The sequence below is a fragment of the Ascaphus truei genome, chromosome 13 (genome assembly GCF_040206685.1).
Source record: "Ascaphus truei isolate aAscTru1 chromosome 13, aAscTru1.hap1, whole genome shotgun sequence".
Classification (NCBI taxonomy): Eukaryota; Metazoa; Chordata; class Amphibia; order Anura; family Ascaphidae; genus Ascaphus; species Ascaphus truei.
Genome location: NC_134495.1, coordinates 18,693,297 through 18,713,120, shown reverse-complemented (window position 1 = coordinate 18,713,120; position 19,824 = coordinate 18,693,297). Strand labels below are relative to the sequence as shown.

The 19,824-nt window shown below is 45.8% G+C and overlaps 1 protein-coding gene across 2 annotated transcripts in view; it reads left to right on the top strand.

The window, feature by feature from the left end:
• Positions 1–642: 642 nt before the first annotated feature.
• SGSM1 (small G protein signaling modulator 1) overlaps positions 643–19,824 on the top strand; it is a 152,870-nt gene continuing 133,688 nt past the window's right edge. For both annotated transcript variants that reach the window (XM_075568735.1, XM_075568736.1), the window contains exons 1-2: positions 643–746; positions 865–908. In XM_075568735.1, coding sequence (XP_075424850.1) covers positions 728–746; positions 865–908 — 63 coding nt within the window. In that variant the 5' untranslated portion in view covers positions 643–727. The remainder of the gene's footprint in view (positions 747–864; positions 909–19,824) is intronic.

The window sequence follows — 19,824 nt, the reverse complement described above, 5'->3', positions numbered from 1 at the left end:
GGGGGGAGGTGGGAGGGAGGGTGGGGGGGGAGAGTGGGAGGGTGCGGGGGGAGAGTGGGTGGGTGGGGGGGGAGAGAGGGAGGGAGGGTGGGGGGGTTGAGAGGGAGGGAGGGTGGGGGGGGAGAGAGGGAGGGTGGGGGGGTTGGGAGGGAGGGAGGGTGGGGGGGTTGGGAGGGAGGGAGGGTGGGGGGGTTGGGAGGGAGGGAGGGTGGGGGGAGAGAGGGAGGGAGGGTGGGGGGGAGAGAGGGAGGGGGGGAGAGAGGGAGGGGGGGAGAGAGGGAGGGAGGGGGGGGAGAGGGAGGGGTGGGGAGAGAGGGAGGGAGGGTGGGGGAGGGAGAGAGGGAAGGGGGGAGAGAGGAAGGGAGGGGGGAGAGAGGAAGGGAGGGGGAGAGAGAGGGAAGGGAGGGGGGAGAGCGGGAGGGGGGGAGAGCGGGAGGGGGGGAGAGAGGGAGGGAGAGAGAAGCCGAGTGGGAGAGAGAAGGCGAGTGAGAGAGAGAAGGGGGAGAGAAGGGGGTGAGAAGGGGGAGAGAGAGGAGAGAGATGAGAGAGGAAAAAGAGAGTGTGTGTCGGCCAGCTCCGCCACGAGCGCGCGCAACCTCTGCGCGTCCTCCCCTCGCCCTGCCGTGCCCGCGCTCCGACGTCACGGGGGAAGAGCGTGCGCGCGCCTCCCGGGCAGCTGCTGGTGTTTCTGCAGAGAGAGAGAGAGAGCAGGAGAGAAGCTGCGAACATGGCAATGGGGACAGCAGGTGAGCAGGGGGGACAAACCCCCGGGGGTGGAGGGGACTGAGACCAATACAAAGCCTATCAGCAAGGGGCAGGGTGGAGGTCATGCATGCAATCATTAATTGTAATTGTCTTGTGCAGAGGCAGAGACCCGGCAGACCCTGCTGAAGACTGTCAAGAAGGAGGTAGGTGGCTGCCCCCCATCAGCATCATGCCATGTGGTCACATGCATGGCAGGGTACCTGTGTGTGCACACACTAGATTGCTGTTGTGTTGGTGATGGGGTTGGTGAGGAGGAGGAGGAGGAGGGATGCTCCATTAGCACAGCTGGCAGCTCCTGGTCACTGCAGCACAGTGACACCCAGCTGTCACCAGAGGTGCATTTTGGGGTAATGGGCAAAAGCAAGAGTGGGTTGACCTCACAGTAGCTACCATACACCACAGCCACTTTGAATATCAATGAATAATGTGTCATATTTGTAAATGGATGAGTATTCATGATGTTAATGTCAGTATTTATCACATTTCCTGGATTCATTGTGAATGATTATATTATAATCATTCATTTGGTATTAAATAACTATTACATGAATAAGTGCACGAGTAACAATAATTCATTATGTACTTATTATTATAATTGCCAACATATGTTACTATTAATATTAATATATATATATATATATATATATATATATATATATATATATATATAAAATTATTAATATTATCTTCATCATTAATAAAACATAAAGGGTTGGACCTGGTTGATATTAATGTCTTGTTTCAACCTCAGCAACTATGTAGCAATGTTATTACAAGATGCTTTAAGTGTGTCATTGGCAGAGCAGGCAATTGTGCCCACTCTGGTCACTTGTGTCACTGTTGTACAAGGGCAGGGAAAAGAATCTCTCTCTCTGGCCCAGATTCACAAATGGGTGCTAAGCTTTAGCACGCCTTTACTCCTAAAGCTTAGCACCCTTTTGTGGATCTGTGGGTGCTCTGAAAGTGGCTGTAACATTCCTTAAAGAGTTTAGCCCACAACTATATTAATGTCTTGGAAGTTTAATTGTAAAAGTGCTGAATAGATCAGCGTTATTAGAGATGATTGGGGTTCCGTACAATGCATCTGATCTCAGGCACACTATTAGAGAGGGTTGGGGTTCCTTACAATGCATCAGATCTCAGACGCGCTATTAGAGAGGGTTGGGGTTCATTACAATGCATCTGATCTCAAAAACGCTATTAGAGAGGGTTGGGGTTCCGCAGAATTTCACAATTTAATTAAGGGGTTACTTAACAAAGGTAAAAAAAATACTGCTATAGATCAAGGGTGCTTTGGTTCACTAGCTGGCTCCTTATTAACTTCAGATGTTATTCCATTCCAGGTTTTGACCTTTACGGTGGTTAACACCTTAGTTGCTGGGGGGCATCAACGCATTGTAAAAACAAAGCGTCCCTTTATTAATCTATGAGTTGACATCCCAAATATTGGTCTGGTTGGGCGTCTCCAGGTGGTTACTAGTCATTTTCCTTAAAGGATACTACTAGTTTATCCACGAAAGAAGATGTGGTCAATTTCTTATTTTTTACTTTGGATTAGTGTCTCCCTTAATTCATTATTCATTATTCATGTTGTATTTAAGTTGCATGACCTACAGGTTTAAACAAACCCTAGAAAATGTTTCAGCTTCTTGTCCAACTTCTCACTTGTCTTTTGTACTGGAGAGAATTCCAGCAACCTCACAGAAGCTGCGGGAGAAAACAATGGTAAAACCCATTGTCCTCCTCTTCACCTATAGCTTTATTGGTAGTGTATGCAATCCTTTGCAGGCTGCTCTACCTTTTATGTACCACATATTTATCATACTGTCAGAAGGTAACTTATTTACCCGTGTCTCGCAAACTAGAGCGTCATTGTACATTCTGGTCTGCACAGCACTTTATGTGTGTGTACAGTATTTCTGTTGTGTGTGTGTGTGTATATACACACACACACACACACGCACACACACACACACACACACACACACACACAACAGTGTTTTTGTATGGTAAATGGGTAAAAAAAAAAGCTAAGCCAACCCCCTTAGTTATATTTAAGCTACAATAAATCCGCTTTCAAATAAAGCAGTGTGGTAGATATGAGCATTTATCCATCTCTCCCAGTTACTATTCCAACCCAATTCCTATTCATTTTATAATCACTATATGGGGTTTCTTGTTGATTATATATATATATATATATATATATATATATATATATATATATATATATATATATATATATATTCAAAATAAGATCACATGTGATCTATACTACCGGCACAACACTAAGTAAGGGCAAAAATTATTTTATTTCATCCAAATTGCACACAGAGCCAGCGTTCCTGTCCCCAGTGTGAACTTCTTCAGGGCTTTATATTTATACATAATCCAAATTGAGCAACATCTGTGTATGTTTTTGTATAGTGTTCCAGTAAATCACAAAGCATCCTTCCATGACACATACATTTTCAACATCTTAACCGCCATATTAACCCTTCCTTGTCTGATGGGCCTGCAAGTGATACAAGGTTTGCTTGGGGTCTTGCACTCCCTTCCCAGCTCCTCTTATTGTAAAGGCCACCGGAATAGCTCTACCAGATGTCACGTGTTAACTCCTTCACGGCCAGCGACGACATGCTCTTCGCTCCCCTCCAGTGGCAAGAGCTGTCAAAGGTGTCGGGTCCGTCATGCCTCTTGCTAAGGTGTGCTTTTTGTTTACATGCATAAGGCACAGAAGGCCTGTCTTGCATTAAAAAAAAGATGGAGGCGCCAACATAGAGATGATCTGCTGCATTATTGAGACAGATATGCCACCCAGGACTCGAAGGACGGCTTATACGTTTGCTGTCAACATGGCTAATGACTTATCATTTACAGAAACAACAACGGAGCTTGGGTGGTTGAGCCAGCAATAAAGGATTGGCTGATGTGGTTGAGCCAGTGATAAAGGGTTGGCTGGTGGATCATAGAATTTCAATTTATGACATGTTTGTTTACCTATTTTATGGCCTCATTACGCTGTACAAGCATATAATAGAGAGCTGTCCAACTAAACAAAACAAACCCTGTAAAGGTGCAGAGAAATCAATCTTGGACGTAAATAGGGATGTACCATTTTTGTCCTCACCCGGCAGTCAGAAGAATTACTGGAGCTTGTAGATGTCATGAAGGTTGTGGTTTGAGAAAGCGTTAATTATTCCCAAGGGGGGAGGAAGCAAGCTGGCCATGGAAACAGAAGCAGAGGAGGGGGAGAATTTCCCATTCAGAAGAATATTCATCAGAAATAAGTTAGATTATACAGATCACCATGCATGCAATAATTATGCAATGATTAGGATCTGGCTGGGATACAAGTGGGAGGGGAATACAGGCGTAATCTATCCCATGTATTGATTTGAAGCGGGATTATTTGTTGTCGAAACATAAATGAATGTTATGACCATGTTCTTGTCGCCTGGGGGGTCCCAGGACCATTCTTCACTACAAAAACATCACTGCGCGTCGCGTTGAAAGAGTTAAACCTTTTACATAACACGTTTCCCAGGCGTGTGTATTTCTGTCTGCGATGGAAAGCAGTGGAATGGGAGGTTGTATCATGAGATGCAAGTGGCAGAAGATGTATTCCTTTGTATGCGGCACCTTTGGTAAAACTGTAGTGTGAAAAGACAGACGTCTCGTTGCCTTGACAACTGTCCCTAAAATGGAAGGCCACGCTGGGACTTATCTGCTAAAATCATATTTGAATTTTTATGTGCGTCAACATTTTAGTGCTAAAAAAGTAGTACAAAACGCCGTAATGTAACATGCGGTATAATGATGTTAATATTGAATAAAAACAGACCTTTTAGGGTTTACGTTAAGTATATTTTGATGCACTCTCTCCCTTGGGGCGCAGAAACATCCTTTTTGGTACGCCAAAGAAAAAAATAAATAATGTTTGACGCTAAGTGGAGACATTTCAGGTTAGTACAGGGGTTCTCACTCCAGTTCTCAAGACCCCCCAACAGGTCAGTTTTTGAGGATATCCCTGCTTCAGCGCCGGTGTCTCAATTAGCCCCTGCTTCAGCCTAGGTGGCTCAATCAGCCCCTGCTTCAGCACAGGCGGCTCAATGAGTGGCTCAGACGAGCCACCTGTGCTGAAGCAGCAATATCCTTAAAACCTGACCTGTTGGGAGGTCTTGAGAACTGGAGCTGAGAACCCCAGGATTGGTATATAAGAGCACACAAGCGTAATTTCAAATAAGATTCCCCATCCCTAAATATGCACCAAAAAGGCCATATGAAACAATTAGTACACAGGACCCAGTGTGTTTTTACACATTTAAATGTAGAGTTACCGTGTGCATGGATTCTTTATGATGTCTATAAAAATAAATTCTCATGGCAAACAGCTACATGAAGACGCTGAAATGCATTTAATGTAATTGCCCCCAAAAATAATAGGTTGCAGCTTTGATGCACTGTTTACAATTAATTTATTGTCTCCTATATGTTCTGCGGTCAGACATGAAGAAACTATTTATGCATATGATACATTACACAAGCAAAAGGATTTGTCCAGGGCACTCAAAATGATACGATAGATTATTCACTTAGCTCATCTGGAGGCGCGTAGATCTGTCGCTAACCAACTCAAGCGACCTGGAACCGATGAACAACAAAAAAAGGGGGGTTATCCACAGCACTCCAGGGTATTAAAAAGAAAAAAAAATGTTATTCAAGTCATCACAATACAAAAAGTAAAAAGTTAAATAGAAACAAAAGATTATTTCCATTTTTGTATTTTGAGGGCTTCAATAAGATTTCTTAATTTTAATACTCTGGGGGGCTGTGGACGGCTCCCAATTGTGTAGGCGTGGGACACATTATAGATATATGGGCGGATCACGTCAAACGTCGTTTCTGTGCGCCACTCTAGCAGCGTTAGTCTTCTCCATTCATATTTTGGCGCACAGGAATGGCCTGCACTTAACCGTGCAGATGTAAATAATATTTACTCAAAAATTATGTTTCTGGGCGCCCAAAAAAGGAAAATAAACCCTAAATAGACTCTTAATAGTGTTAGCGCAGAATGAAGTCACTATGTATAAAAACAAACATTTATTTGACGCAGCGTGGATATTTAATTATATAGGTTAAGAAAATATAAAGCTATTTGACACTATGGCTTTTAAACAGTATTACACTAATAATTGATATTTACCAGTACTCGATCAAAGATATGTACAGCTCAACCCCGTTATAACGTGATCCGTTACAACGCGAATCCTCTTATAACGCGATGCAAGCGTGGCTCCCAATTTTCATATCTATGAATACTTTACAACACGATAATTGGTATCTTAAATACTTTATTGTACAATGCATACAGTTGTACATTATTTCTAACGTGATCCGCTAAAAGCGCGATGTGATTCTTTGGACCCCAAGCACAGCGTTATAAGGGGGTTGAGCTGTATCGTTTTTATTTAAATTGAATAAACCAGCAATGAGCGCTGCGTCCAAAATAATTTCAAGCAGCAAATTACGTCTCCTATGTATGAAGTCTTCATGAATGTGACTCACATTTTTGGAAGGTGCGTAATACTTTTTAGCACTGACATTTTTTAAAATAAATATGTTGGCACACAGGCCTCACAGTGTTATAAAACTGCTAAATGTGTTAGTATTTACTAAGTATGATTGGAGTCTGTATAGCTTGGATGTAATTGAAAGCTGCAGGCCGCGTCCCCAGAACTGAACTGCGGTGATATCGGCTTCCGGGGACTCTGTTATTCCCGAAATACTCCCCGGGTAGGTGCCGCATAGTTAAAAGCCCCATGTGACGCACGGGCCAATGGTTGATGTTGCGGTGTCCTATCGGCCTGCGTAATGGATGGATTCGAGCAGCCATTTTGTTTTCCCTGGAGGGGACGATCAAGGACACTACCTTTGGATCTTTGGATCCAGGGGGTCCCTGAAGTTGAAAATAGTGTGTCTCAGCTCCCCTGCTTCCCACCTACAGTGAGTAACAAAATGGGACTAAAAAAAAATGATATTTATACGATATACAGTATAATACATACACATACACATACACATCTTAGACTAAATAAAGCTTTATTGTTTTGATTTTCTAGTGTTGTTCTGGTATTTTGATCCCTTTTTTTTTTAGAATATATATATATATACATACATACATACATACATACATACATACCATACTGTAGACATGTAAATCAGAAGCACAATCTAAGATCGCTGTGTGATGATACTAGGGGGTACAAATGACCACTACTTTTTGTTATTTACAAGCGTACACACCTATTTTATTTTTCAAGAAAAATTAAGTTTTACATTTTTTTTTAAACTCTTCTTATTTTTAAGATGTAAATATAATTCTCTCACATACAGTCCAGCCTAGGCCTCACGCCTCATACATGTAGATTTTCTTTTTCTCTCTAAGTCAGACACAGTGGAACTGCTTTTATTAAGCCCCTTGGACCGCCGAGCGCAAATAATGTTCTTTCCTAGATCATAATGTAAATTAACCTTGATTATTATTCAGAAAAAAAAATGAAATAAATTGACCGTCCCCTTTACTTTGCAGTAGTTAAAACACATACGTTCGTCGTACACATATTCCTGAGCTGAAATGTCTGCGGGTATAGGACGGAGGAGGATTTTATTGGGCTTGCATGTTTTCTAGGTCTTGTAAAAACAAGATCGGGCTTCCAATAACCCCAGCAACAACCACATTATGTAACCACACACTGTATCGACTCAGATCCTCCCTGCCAGTGAGTCTTCATTACAAGTCCCTAAGTGCATGTCAAAATACTGTGGCTCTCATCACGCATTACTGAACGCAGTATACAGTACAGTACCCAGTTCTTTTAATAGATTATGTTCAGAACAGGGGTAGTCCTCAAGACCCCACAACAGGTCAGGTTTTCAAGATCTCCCAGCTTCAGCACATGTGGCGCAATCAATGCCTGCTTCAGCACAGGTGGCTCAATCAGTCCCTGTTTCAGCACAGGTGGCTCAATCTGTGGCTCAGTCTTGGACTGGGCCACTGATTGAGCCACTTGTGCTGAAGCTGGGATATTCTTAATACCTGACCTGTTGGGGGGGTGGAGGGGGGAATCACATGCTGTGTATGGCAATAATGACGATGAAGATATCAGTGTGCGGGGGATAGCGGCAGGAAATGGACCGCCGCTGTGCTCGGTGTATACAAAGATATACACTTAGTAGTCTCATTATTTATTATTAGGGAAGATATACCGTTATTAACCAGTTGTCCTTTATTATTTTAGTGGTCATTTGGCAATAGCAATTTAGTGGCGCCCCCTCTGGTACCGTCACACTTTCACCACTGCTGGAGCCTGGAGGACATCTTCAACCCAACTTCATGGACCACGAGGAGCATTTAAAAACAATCACTGAGTAGCTTTGGGATGACTAGGTACTGGCCAGTGCTGGCAGTATTGTGTGTCTGTGTACTGTACTGTATATCTCAGGAAAGGGAGGTGGATTCAAGGAATAGCCTCCCAGCAGGGGTGGTAGGAGATAATGCAGCAAGGGAAGTCAAACATGCTTGGCATAGGCATAAAGCTATCTTAAATATGAAAGAAATCCACGGATCAAATAGGTTCTGAGGTTTCACAGCAGACAGGAAAATGGGCGGGCCAAGTGGCTCTTATCTGCCACCAATGTCTATGGGGGTCATTTATCAATGTCTCTCGGCTTCAAAACTGGGGCCCAAAAAATTGCACCAAATTTAACAAGGAAAAACATTCCCATCGAAAACAATTGTAATTTTCTTCTTTGCTAAATCTAGTGCAGTATTTTTGCCCCAGTTTTGCAGCCAGCAGCCTTTGATAAATGGCCCTCTATGGTTCAATATCTATATCAATGTTTTTCAACAGGGGTTCCCCGGTCATTTGTCAATTGTACCAAATACAGAAGAATTTACAAAGCATCTGATCTCAGACACGCTATTAGAGAGGGTTTGGGGTTCCTTACAATGCATCTGATCTCAGACGCGCTATTAGAGAGGGTTTGGGGTTCCTTACAATGCATCTGATCTCAGACGCGCTATTAGAGAGGGTTTGGGGTTCCTTACAATGCATCTGATCTCAGACGCACTGTTAGTGAGGGTTGGAGTTCCTTACAATGCATCTGGTTTCAGACGCGCTATTAGAGAGGGTTGGGGTTCTCCAGAATTTCACAATGTAATTATAGGGTTCCACAGCCAAAAAAAGGTTGGAAACCACTGATCTCTCTCACCAGGACTTAAACAAAATTTGCATTTCATTAAATATGACATATTTTGTTTAAGTCCTGGCGTGCCTGTTTTTTTCCTTTGTATGCTACTGTTTGTTGTGGTTTCACCCAGTCAGTTTACCATGTTGTGGAGTGCTACTATAGAGATTTCTATAACTAGATATATTAGACACTAGAGGCAGGGGTATTCATTGCAGGGCAGTCTAGCAGCAAACAGACTCAGATTCTTTTAACATGGATTATCACACTCGGCAATAATTTACAAAACAACAAGTTAATATTTTGATAAGGCGATTGTTCCTCGAGCCCGCTGCTAGGACTTGATAACATACTGTATGCCCATGGGAAAAGCAAACAAAGGACTTGAAATAGCTTTTCTTTTTGAAGGTTTGCTCTTATCTTCTTGGCTCTGTTTTTCAGACAAAGCATTGAAGGAAAAGGCTATCACTGTGTATTAAGAAATTTAGCGTGGGGGGGGGTGTGGGGGAGAGTTCTGCTATTTTCTGTAAAACACGTTAACAAAACGACGTGTGGAACTTTTCCATGCGTATTGAATTTGTGCTGTCTAAAGATACAGTATTCAGTGGGGCCTGTGTACTAGCTAGGGTTGCCAACCCGGAGACAACATTTTTAAATGTAGCTTACCTTTGGCGTCTCCCGGCGTCCTCTGGCATCCTTCCAATATCTTCCCTGCATCTCCCGCTGCAACCCGTCCATATGGCAGTGCGGCGTCAAGTTGCCAAGACAACGGGGCGCCTTTGTCGCCGAGACGCCATATTGTCATGAAAACGCGGCGCCACGACATCAGTCTTGGCTCAATCAGTCTCTGTTTCAGCACAGGTAGCAGAGTCAGAGGCTCAGTCAAAGACTGTGCCTCTGATTGAGACACCTGTGCTGAAGCCTGATTAAGCCACCTGTGCTGAAGCTGGGATATCTTGAAAACCTGACCTGTGTTGGGGAGGGGGCTTGAAGACTTGAGTTGAGCACCCCTGTACTAGCCTGCAATGTCTATCTGCACCTTCAGCGGCAGACATTTTGGGCGCACAGAAATGGCCTTCTCTGGGCGTACAGATGTTAACGGAGCAATTGATGCACCCCGAATCACAGTGCTCAGTGCAGGGCAGTCAGTTAGAGAAGAAATGGACAGAGTGACGGGGCAGAGAGTGACAGGAGACAGAGGGTCACAGGAGAGGGGGCAGAGAGTCACAGGAAACGGGGTAGAGAGTCACAGGAGACATGGGGAAGAGAGTCACAGGAGACAGAGGGGGAAGAGAGTCACAGGAGACAGAGGGGGCAGAGAGTTACAGGAGACAGAGGGGGCAGAGAGTTACAGGAGACAGAGGGGGCAGAGAGTCACAGGAGACAGAGGGGGCAGAGAGTTACAGGAGACAGAGGGGGCAGAGAGTCACAGGAGACAGAGGGGGCAGAGAGTCACAGGAGACAGGGGGGACAGAGTCACAGGAGACAGGGGGCAGAGAGTCACAGGACACAGAGGGGGCAGAGAGTCACAGGAGACAGAGGGGGCGGAGTCACAGGAGACAGAGGGGGCGGAGTCACAGGAGCCAGAGGGGGCAGAGAGTCACAGGAGACAGAGTGGGCAGAAAGTCACAGGAGACAGAGGGGGCAGAGTCACAGGAGACAGAGGGGGGCAGAGTCACAGGAGACAGAGTGGGCAGAGAGTCACAGGAGACAGAGGGGGGCAGAGAGTCACAGGAGACAGTGGGGCAGAGAGTCACAGGAGACGGGGCAGAGACAGGAGACAGAACAGAGTCACAGGAGTCACAGGAGACAGAGGGGGCAGAGACAGTCACAGAAGACACACCAAGCCTCACCTCTCTACTGCTCATGCTGCGTCCTCCTCTTCTTGGCCACACCCCCCAAGGCACCACCTCCTGATTGGCTGCATTATCCAGCAGCAGCCAATCAGGGTGGAGGAAACTGCCCAGCACCCTAACCACTGCCCTGCTTACTCCTCTCTGGGAGATCAGGGGAATCCTGCGGGCCCTTTTTTGACCCTCTCACTGAACCCCAGAGCAGGAGTTCGGGTTGGGAAACACTGCTCTAATACCTATCTTAAAGACCCTGTCCAAGTTCTGCTTTTTATTAACTATTGTCACCCTCAACATTCCTTTCCCATAATCTGTGCTTGTACTTCAGTGAAATTACACCCACTGGCAGACTAGGCCCGGGCCTAAGGTGGCAAAATTTTGGGGGGGGCGAATATGTCCGCCCCCATATACATTTGCCGCACTCAGGCCTATCGGGCCTGATGGAAAGTCACTTACATATGACGGCCGCCTCCTTTCTGCCGCCCTCATCCTCCTTCCGATTCGCAGCGTCAAATGACGTCGCTGAACGTGGCATCACACGGCGTCTCGTTGCCACGTCAGCGTAATGCCGCGGCGTCAAGTGACGCCACGTTACCACGGCAACGAGACGCCGTGTGACGTCACTTTGGTGACGAATCGGAAGAAGGAGTAGGGGCGGTAGAATGGAGGTGGCGGCATATGTAAGTGCCATGGGGCGGCTGATTACACCAGGCTATTTGTAGCTATTTGTAATTTAGCAAGGTAATACCACATAGAAGTTATAATACAAAATAGAGTTTAAATCACAGGAGTCATTCTGCAGCCATGTTTTCACTGAATATAAGCAACAAACATACTTACGTGTAGTTTGAACATTGCTTTATACTGTGTGTCTCATAACAACGTCACTTTAACAATAATGGTATTTGTGAAATTAACACATTTGAAATATGTTTTCGTTGCTTTAAAACCGCAGGGGTTCGTTTTGATTTGAAAGTAACTGAATGTGAATGAAATACGTGTGGAATTTATGTAGGCTTATATTCAAATTTGTAAAATTATAACTTTTTGTCAACACCAATGCTTAAAAAAAAAAAAAGCGCGTAAGTAAAATTATAAACGATATTTAAAATGCAATAAATTTTGAGGGGAAGGACAATCCAGAGTCGTGGCTCAGTGAGTAAGAAAGGTTTTAAGCGGGAGAGGGCTTTAGGCTGAGTCCATAGGGACTTCAGCCGCGCGGAGGCTGAGGGAAAGCGGGTGCTTTCCCTGGCCTTAGTCCACGCGCCGTTCGGGGGCGTATCTGGGGGCGGGCCAGTGATGTCACGGAGCTGGTTCGCCCTCATTGCGCGAAACGCTCACGTGATCGGCCCATCGCTCCCCTCAGCGCGCAAAAAATTTTTTTTTTAAGAGCTACGCCTCGGCACGCCTCGGCACGCCTGCGTAAGCGTGCGCGAGCCCCTGCTAAAGCCGATCTCATTGCGGCTGCAGGGGCTCACTGGTAAGCGTGAGCGCGGCTCAGCGCGGCTCAGCGGGTAAGCGCTGACCATGCCCTCTGCCTTAGATGCAAAAGAAGTAGACTGAAGACATTGTTGAGGAGAGCGAAAGAGTTGGGCAGGTGTATAGCTAGAGATTAGGGCAGTAGAAGGTTACAGTAGTCCAGACGGGAGAGAATGAGGGCCTGATTTAGCAGTAGAGCGACAGAGGAAAGGGCGTATCTCCATTGCTTTTACTGCCAATGTATATTCTACATTGGCAGTAAAAGCACACACCCTCTTCAGCAGTTGAAACACTACTATTTTACAATGCACCACTCCCAAGGAGGAAGCTTCTGAGCACCTCATGTGATATGTCATCATATCTCTGCAGCACGGAGGGGTTTGCCTCAATAATAACTGTGTTTGCCATTGCATTTGGATAGCGCATTGTTTTAGTCGGCCTTGCGATAACTGGCACAGATTTGCAATCCAAGTAGTCATAGCAACAGGCCCCTCGAAAACCAAGGCAACCTAGCGTATTAACCCTGTGGGTGCCGTTTGATGTCGTTACTACGTCACGGGGGTCTGGCACTCCGGGAGGGGGGGGGGAAGGGGGAATGGAATGGAATACATCCCGTTATATAATCATTCATAAAATATTTTACCAGGAGAAAACACATTGGTCCAGACCCACATAACTCCGTTATTTACTCAACGAGGGGTTGACCTAAGTCAGAGGTCTCAACTTCAGTCCTCATGGGCCACCAACAGGTCAGGTTTTAAGGATATCCCTACTTCAGCACAGGTGGCTCAATCAAAATAACTGAGTCACCTGGATATCCTTAAAACTGACCTGCTGGTGGCCCTTGGCGACTGGAACTGAGTAGCCGCTCTGCTAGCTGGGGTTCACGTAATGGCGTCGTTTTCAAAGATCCAATAGGAAGCTGTGAACTCGTTAGGTTCCGCTTCCTTTGGCTCGCGTGACCCTGATACCGGCACCCAATACGGAGGACAATATCTCGGGAAGCAGAGGGGTTCCCAGGGGTTGAAATGGATGGGGTTCAGCTCCGGAGACCCCCCCCGCTTGAAACCTATGTTAAAAAGCAATAATAAAACAAAGCTTGAATTGCTCCTTTAAATGAGTTCTATGGGCACCTATCCCAGGTGGGCTTCTTTTTGGGCATCTCTCCACAGGTTGTTTGAGGGGATTTATTTATCATGGTACTCTAGTAAAATAACAGTGCTGCCGTTAGCACATGGTTGGTGGTTTTTGGCAACCTTGACAGATAAATCCTTTGCGGTCTCATCAAAGTGAGGTCCATGCCTAGAGCCGCTTTGTGTACTCGTGTGTAAATATTGATGAAGGTGCAGGCGTGCTCTGCCATTCATGATTTTTCGGAAACACAGCTTGGACATAGCTCATCCAGGTAACCGTATGAGTGAGTCATGCTACAGGGCTTCTCTTCCCTTTGTCACGCTGGAATTTCTGTGGGCGGGGATCCAGGCCACACCTTTTAAATGGTTGTCCTCTGTGCCTTGTTATCAGTATACAATGCTGGGGTAAAACGACTCGTTTCTCTACCAGTGAAATAAGGAAATCAAGCCCCCTTTCTCAAGATTTTGTTTTTGGCTATTGAGGGAAGTTACTTATTGGTTAGTATCAGCAAATAAAAATCTCCCTGGTGAGCACATTCTCAGGTCTCAGAGAGGTCTCCGACTCTGTATTTCTCTATGATCTCTTCACTGCAGCCAGGGATTCTGGGTAATGACATGCAAATGAACACCCATTGTCACTTTTTCATATTCATATTGACATAAGCTTATTCCTGCCGCAGTACACAGCTTTATAGGGCGGTCTAGGACCTTTGGCCGCTCTGAGCCCGCACTCGTCGTTGGAGCGGTGGCTCTGGACTGGGAGTGGCGGCTTCGGAACTAGGAGCGCACGGCGGCGAATTGTACAGCGGCGGTTTACTCAGCCGTGAGTTGTAATAGCCGCGGCCTAATAAGCTATTTACAGGTGTCCATGTCAAAATGGATATCAAGCAAAAGATGACACTTTGTGATCATTTGCACGTCGTTACCCAGTAGGGTTGCCAGGTGGCATCTCTAAAAATACTGGACGCAATGGTGAAAGGTGTGACGCGTTCCAGAAAAGTCGGTGGGGAGGTATTGAATGTTATTTATAAATGAGAAAAGAAAGGGAAATAATTCCCATAACCAGTGCTCTAGACTAGAGTTATTAATAAATGATCGGACCGTTGCGTTACTTTTTCTAAATTTCTCTCCAGGTATGCACCAATTGACACCATTTCATATTCTATTTCGTAAAAAAAAAGCGCCCTCCCCAGAATTTTTTTACGAACTAGCATATGAAATGGTGCAAATTGGTGCATACCTGGAGAGCAATTTTGAAAAAATTATGTAACTGTCAGATAATTTATAAATAACATACTCGCAGTCTAGGGTGACCATATTTGTCCCGGCAAAAACCGAGACAAATGTCACGCGCGATCGTCACTTGCTGACTATGCATGTGTGAACAGCGTTTGCCGGTCGTTCGTGCACATGCACGAACGGAGCTTGCTGGTCTTCACGCTCTTCACGAATGCGCAGTCGGGATCTAAAAACCAGGACAGCATCCGAAAAAGTCGGTACAGAGCCCTAAAAAACGGGACTGTCCCGGCTAAACCGGGACATCTGGTCACCCTACTGCAGTCATACTATCAACCCCACCCTCCCCTCATCCTCTGTCACCACCCCCTCATCCTCAGTCACCCCCCCTCAGCCCCCTTCACTCTCATTACCTTCCCCTCCATGCCTCTCATTTTCTCTCCCCCCCCACCCCACCCCTCTCATTTTCTCTCCTCCCCATCCCTCTCATTTCCTGATACCTCCTCCTGATTGGCTGCTGCTGGGTAATGTAGCCAATCAGGATAGAGGAAGCTGCCCAGCCCCCTAGCCACAGCCTTGCTCTCTCTCCACATAGGGAAATCCCACACCCCCTTTCCCCCCCAAGCGGGTCAGGCACAATGTCCAGAGAGCTAATACCGGACACATACATGTCCAGGATTACCTCTCATTCTTTACAGGGCACAGTGTCCAAATACAGGACAGTCCGGTTCAATACCGGACACCTGGCAACCTTATTACCCAGAATCCCTGGCTGCAGTAAAAGCATTGTATGCTCAGAGATAATGGGGAAGGGCAGTGTTGCAGACCGGACTGAGATATGAATGTGCCCACACGTGGGATTTGTATTTGCTCTACACTGTACGGTGGAGGGTTGTCATTTTTTATCCACCGTAACTTATTTAATGCGCGGTTAATATCAGAAACATACAACACATCACATGAACCTGTTGAACAGCTGCAGAATGTAATCAGCACTGCACTTAGATTTTTTTGCAGGCGTAAAGAGTCCCTGGTTCAAAGAGCTTACAATCTAATTGTGGTACCCGAATCGCGGCAGGAATCTCTGCTTTAGAAGAGATAGGATTCAGACACACTGCAACCCAGCAACACTACGCTCTGCTAAATCAGGACTAATAACATGACATTACATAAAAACAGGAACGGACATTATGTTCCCTGAGGTTAAGGCAATATCCACAAAGCTAATTGCATGCAAAAATAATGTCTGCGCTACATCTCATTAGCATAGGTTTAATGTCACGTTAGCGTAGCATAATGCTGTGTTATCTTCACACAAGTAAAAGAAAAACGGTGGCGACGCACAGCCAAAAACTCACCAAGGGTAGGAAAATAGCATAAACAACATTGAAATTTATTGGCACATGAACTAGATTTAAATAAAAACTTGAACGCGTTTCGGCGCCGGATGGCGCTGTACTCTTTGACAAAGCACCATCCGACGCGAAACGCGTTAGAGTGGTTTTTTTTTTTTAAATCTTGTTCATGTGCCAATAAATTTAAATTTTGTTTATGCTATTTACCTACCCGTGGTGAGTTTTGGGCTGTGTGCCGACACCGTTTTTCTTTTACTTGTCGCCGGATCCGGAGTGGAGCAAGGCCGGCTGCGGTTTACTCTGCAAAGGAAAACTCAGTGAGTACATCAAAGTTTACTATCTACGTTATCACTGTGATGAAGAGGATTTATATATATTAACCAGGTTTCATAGTCCATGACTTAGGCCGAGTCCATAGAAGGACAGGCCGCGCTGAGCCGTGCGGACGCTCAGCGCTGAGCCCCTGCATCCTCAATGAGGATGCCTGGAGAGGCGTGCTGAGGCTTTGGAATTTTCAGCCGACAGCCAAGCTGTTGTTCAGCACGCTGTCGACTGAAAACATCCAATCAGCCTGAACCAGCGACGTCACTGCCCCGCCTCCAACCACCCCCCCCCCCCCCCCCCCGGCTCCCTTCGCGCAGCGTCAGCGCGGCTCGGAACTCCTCACCTCTCTATGGCCCCAGCCTTACAGTAGATCTGCTCTTTCAATTTGTCACAGTGTTCCTACATTTACACAAAGAATACAACAATTATTCATCAACTGTTTGAAGATCAATAGTTACTCAGAAAGACGTTTTTAATCTGCAACTGAACTGCTATCAATGTATTTGCTTGTCAGGCTGCACCTCATCAAATTGTTGTTCTGCGTGTGGTTTTGATGCACTGCTGCTGTTTGGAATCTCCCAAACACAATTTTTCTCTTATCTTCACACAATGTGACGTCATTTAAGCCGTTACTCAGCCAGACACTGACAGGAGAGGAGAGGGAACTAACGCAAGGAAATTACAGTGTTATTTAAGTCAGCAATGCGCAAACTGGGGGGCGGGCCCCCCTGGAGGGGAGGGGGGCGAGAAATTCTTCTGGGGGGCCGCGGGCGGTTACAGAGGTCCTGCACTCTTCCCCACGGCATTATATTAAATGCGACGCCTCTGCAACACTCCACTTACCGTGATTTAGCCGGCTCCAAGACGCGTGACCATGGCAACACAGCGTCAAATGACGCCGTGGGGTCATGTGACGTCACAGTTGCCACGGTAACATGACATCAAATTACACGACCCCGCCCGGTAAGGAGAGGGGCGGCTAACAGAGGAGAGCAGGCATGGGGGGGCGCGGGAGCACTATGTATCTCAGCTATAGAGTGTAGTAAGACCAACATTTAAAACCACGGGGTCTTATTAGTGGATTGTCATTTTGGTCCCTGCTGGGAACTTTCCCAGATCCCATGATGTTTTGAGCTAAACTACTCTGTATATTTATGGATGATTGGCAAAACACATCCCTAAGGCCGCGTTTATAGTGAGTGTGACAGTGCGTGCGTCGCGACCAAAATACAGGACCGCAATGAAGCCGCCCATAGTGCGCGCAACCGTGCAAGCGATAAAGAGCGACTGCGCGGCAGATTTTTGAAAAGACAAATTATTTTGTCTTTTCGCACGACGGCCGCGTCACGTGAGCGGTTCAGCCAATGAGGGCGAACCAGCCTTGTGACGTAACGGCCACTCCTCCCCGTCACCTCAGATCACAGGCAGGGATGGTTCGAGAGCAGGCGCACGCGACACCCTGTGCTCCGTCGTGCGCCTACTATAAAAGCAGCCTAAGGGCTCGATTATACCAAGTGCTGCAGGGCGGCGGCGCTATTCTGTGATATCACCCTGCGCTTCCGCTGTGCAGCATCTTCATTATAACGGGGAGACAGGGCAGAGGGGGGCTTGGCCGTGAGCGGTTCGCCCTCATTGGCTCAACCGCTCACATGACGCGACCGTCGCCAGCCAATAACAAAATCCTCTGTCTCCTCTCCAGTCGTCCGCCCTGCGGCTCCAGGCGGTGCGCACGCCGCGACAGGTATATTTCCTTGGATTTATGGATTTTGTTTTTGAGCCACGCGGCCTCATGCAATGCCACAGGCGTTTTCCGGTATAATCACGGCCTACGGAGGATTTCTGCCCAGCCTTTTTAAAAGGAATACAAAGAGATGGATTGTTGGGCAACGCTCACAACCAAGTTTGGGGTTTGCAAGTCTATACTAAAGGCCGTGTTTCAACCCAACAGCAGAAAATGGCTGAGTCTGTGAAGATGGATAATATTCATATTGAATGACCTCAGGCTGGTGGTTGTACAGAACGATAGATAGTCTTGCATCTGCAGATGGATTCATTTACATTCATTGGCTGTAAAACCAATGGTGGAACCAATATTGTAATATGTGAAGTGTATGACTTCCAATGCATATTAATCATGTATTGGACACTGTTAGCCATTTCTTCCACGGTGCCTCCACCCTCATTATCACTAACTGCATTTCCCTTCTATGTGATGTAGATTTCAACATATTCACAGCTTTGATGTTATTCACAATTCTTTGTTCCTGTCCCTTTTAGCATCAGTATGAACCAGAGACTTGTGACTTTGTTAAAGCATCAAGACTACATCCCCCCCTTTCTTATTTATATATGTAAAGCATGTGACAATGTATAATTCTACATTCTTACCTAAGCTGGCAATCATTTGGTGCTCCGGTTCTAAATCTGTCAAAATCCTGATTGGGGGCCCAACATAATGGCCGTATTTCAGTTTCAAGCAATCCTTCAGCAGCTACAATGTAACCTTAAATTAGTACGGTAACATTATCTAATGTTACAGTTTGCAGCTCAAAATGCTGGGAACATCGACAACAAATTTTGAGCCCGACTAGGCTCTTCGGCAGGTCTCTTAGGGCCACTAACTCTTCCTCGTAGATGGTGAGCAAAGAAGGGTGGGTGGACGTGTTGATCCTTTCTTCCGTGTAATAACAAAGGAGGGAGAGGGAGTACAGTAGGTGGTATGATATCTTTTATTGGACCACCCTATAATTGATATGTTACAAGCTTTCTAACCTTTTAGGGTCAGGGCATACCTGATGAAGGACCCTGAGAGATTCGAAAGCCTGGAACATTTCAACGACTTGTTGGTCCAATAAAAAATATCATACCACCTACTGTACTCCCTCTGCCTCCTCTGTTACTACATGGAAGAAAGGAGAAACCCAGCCACCCATCCTTCTTTGCTCACCATCTACGAGGAAGAGACAATGGCCATAAGCGACCTGACGAACGCCCTGCATGGCTCGAAACCTTTCTTTCATCATGACTCCACAATAAATGGTATGAGAATTTCCAACTCAATACCTGCCTTCGAAATATGTTATCTTAAGGTTAGCATCCAGGTACTTTTTAGGTGTGACGCCTTTTTTTCTTCTTCTTTTAACGGATACAATGTATTCAGAGTGGCCACACTGTTAGAGGTTAGCACCTTCAGCTGACTTTGATGTACCTTTTTGAGCCCAAATATCCCTCTTTTCTTGTAATATTGTATAAGTGTATGGAGACACTTAGCCTCATTAGCAGTAATAAAAATAATGTAATATACAGCACTGACATAACATTTTTCAGGCATAATGAGTCCCACGCCCCGAAAATGCACAGGGAGGTAAAATGACTTGCCCAAAGTCACAAGGTGACCCTGGTCTTCAAACCAGGTTTACCCGCTTAAAAGAC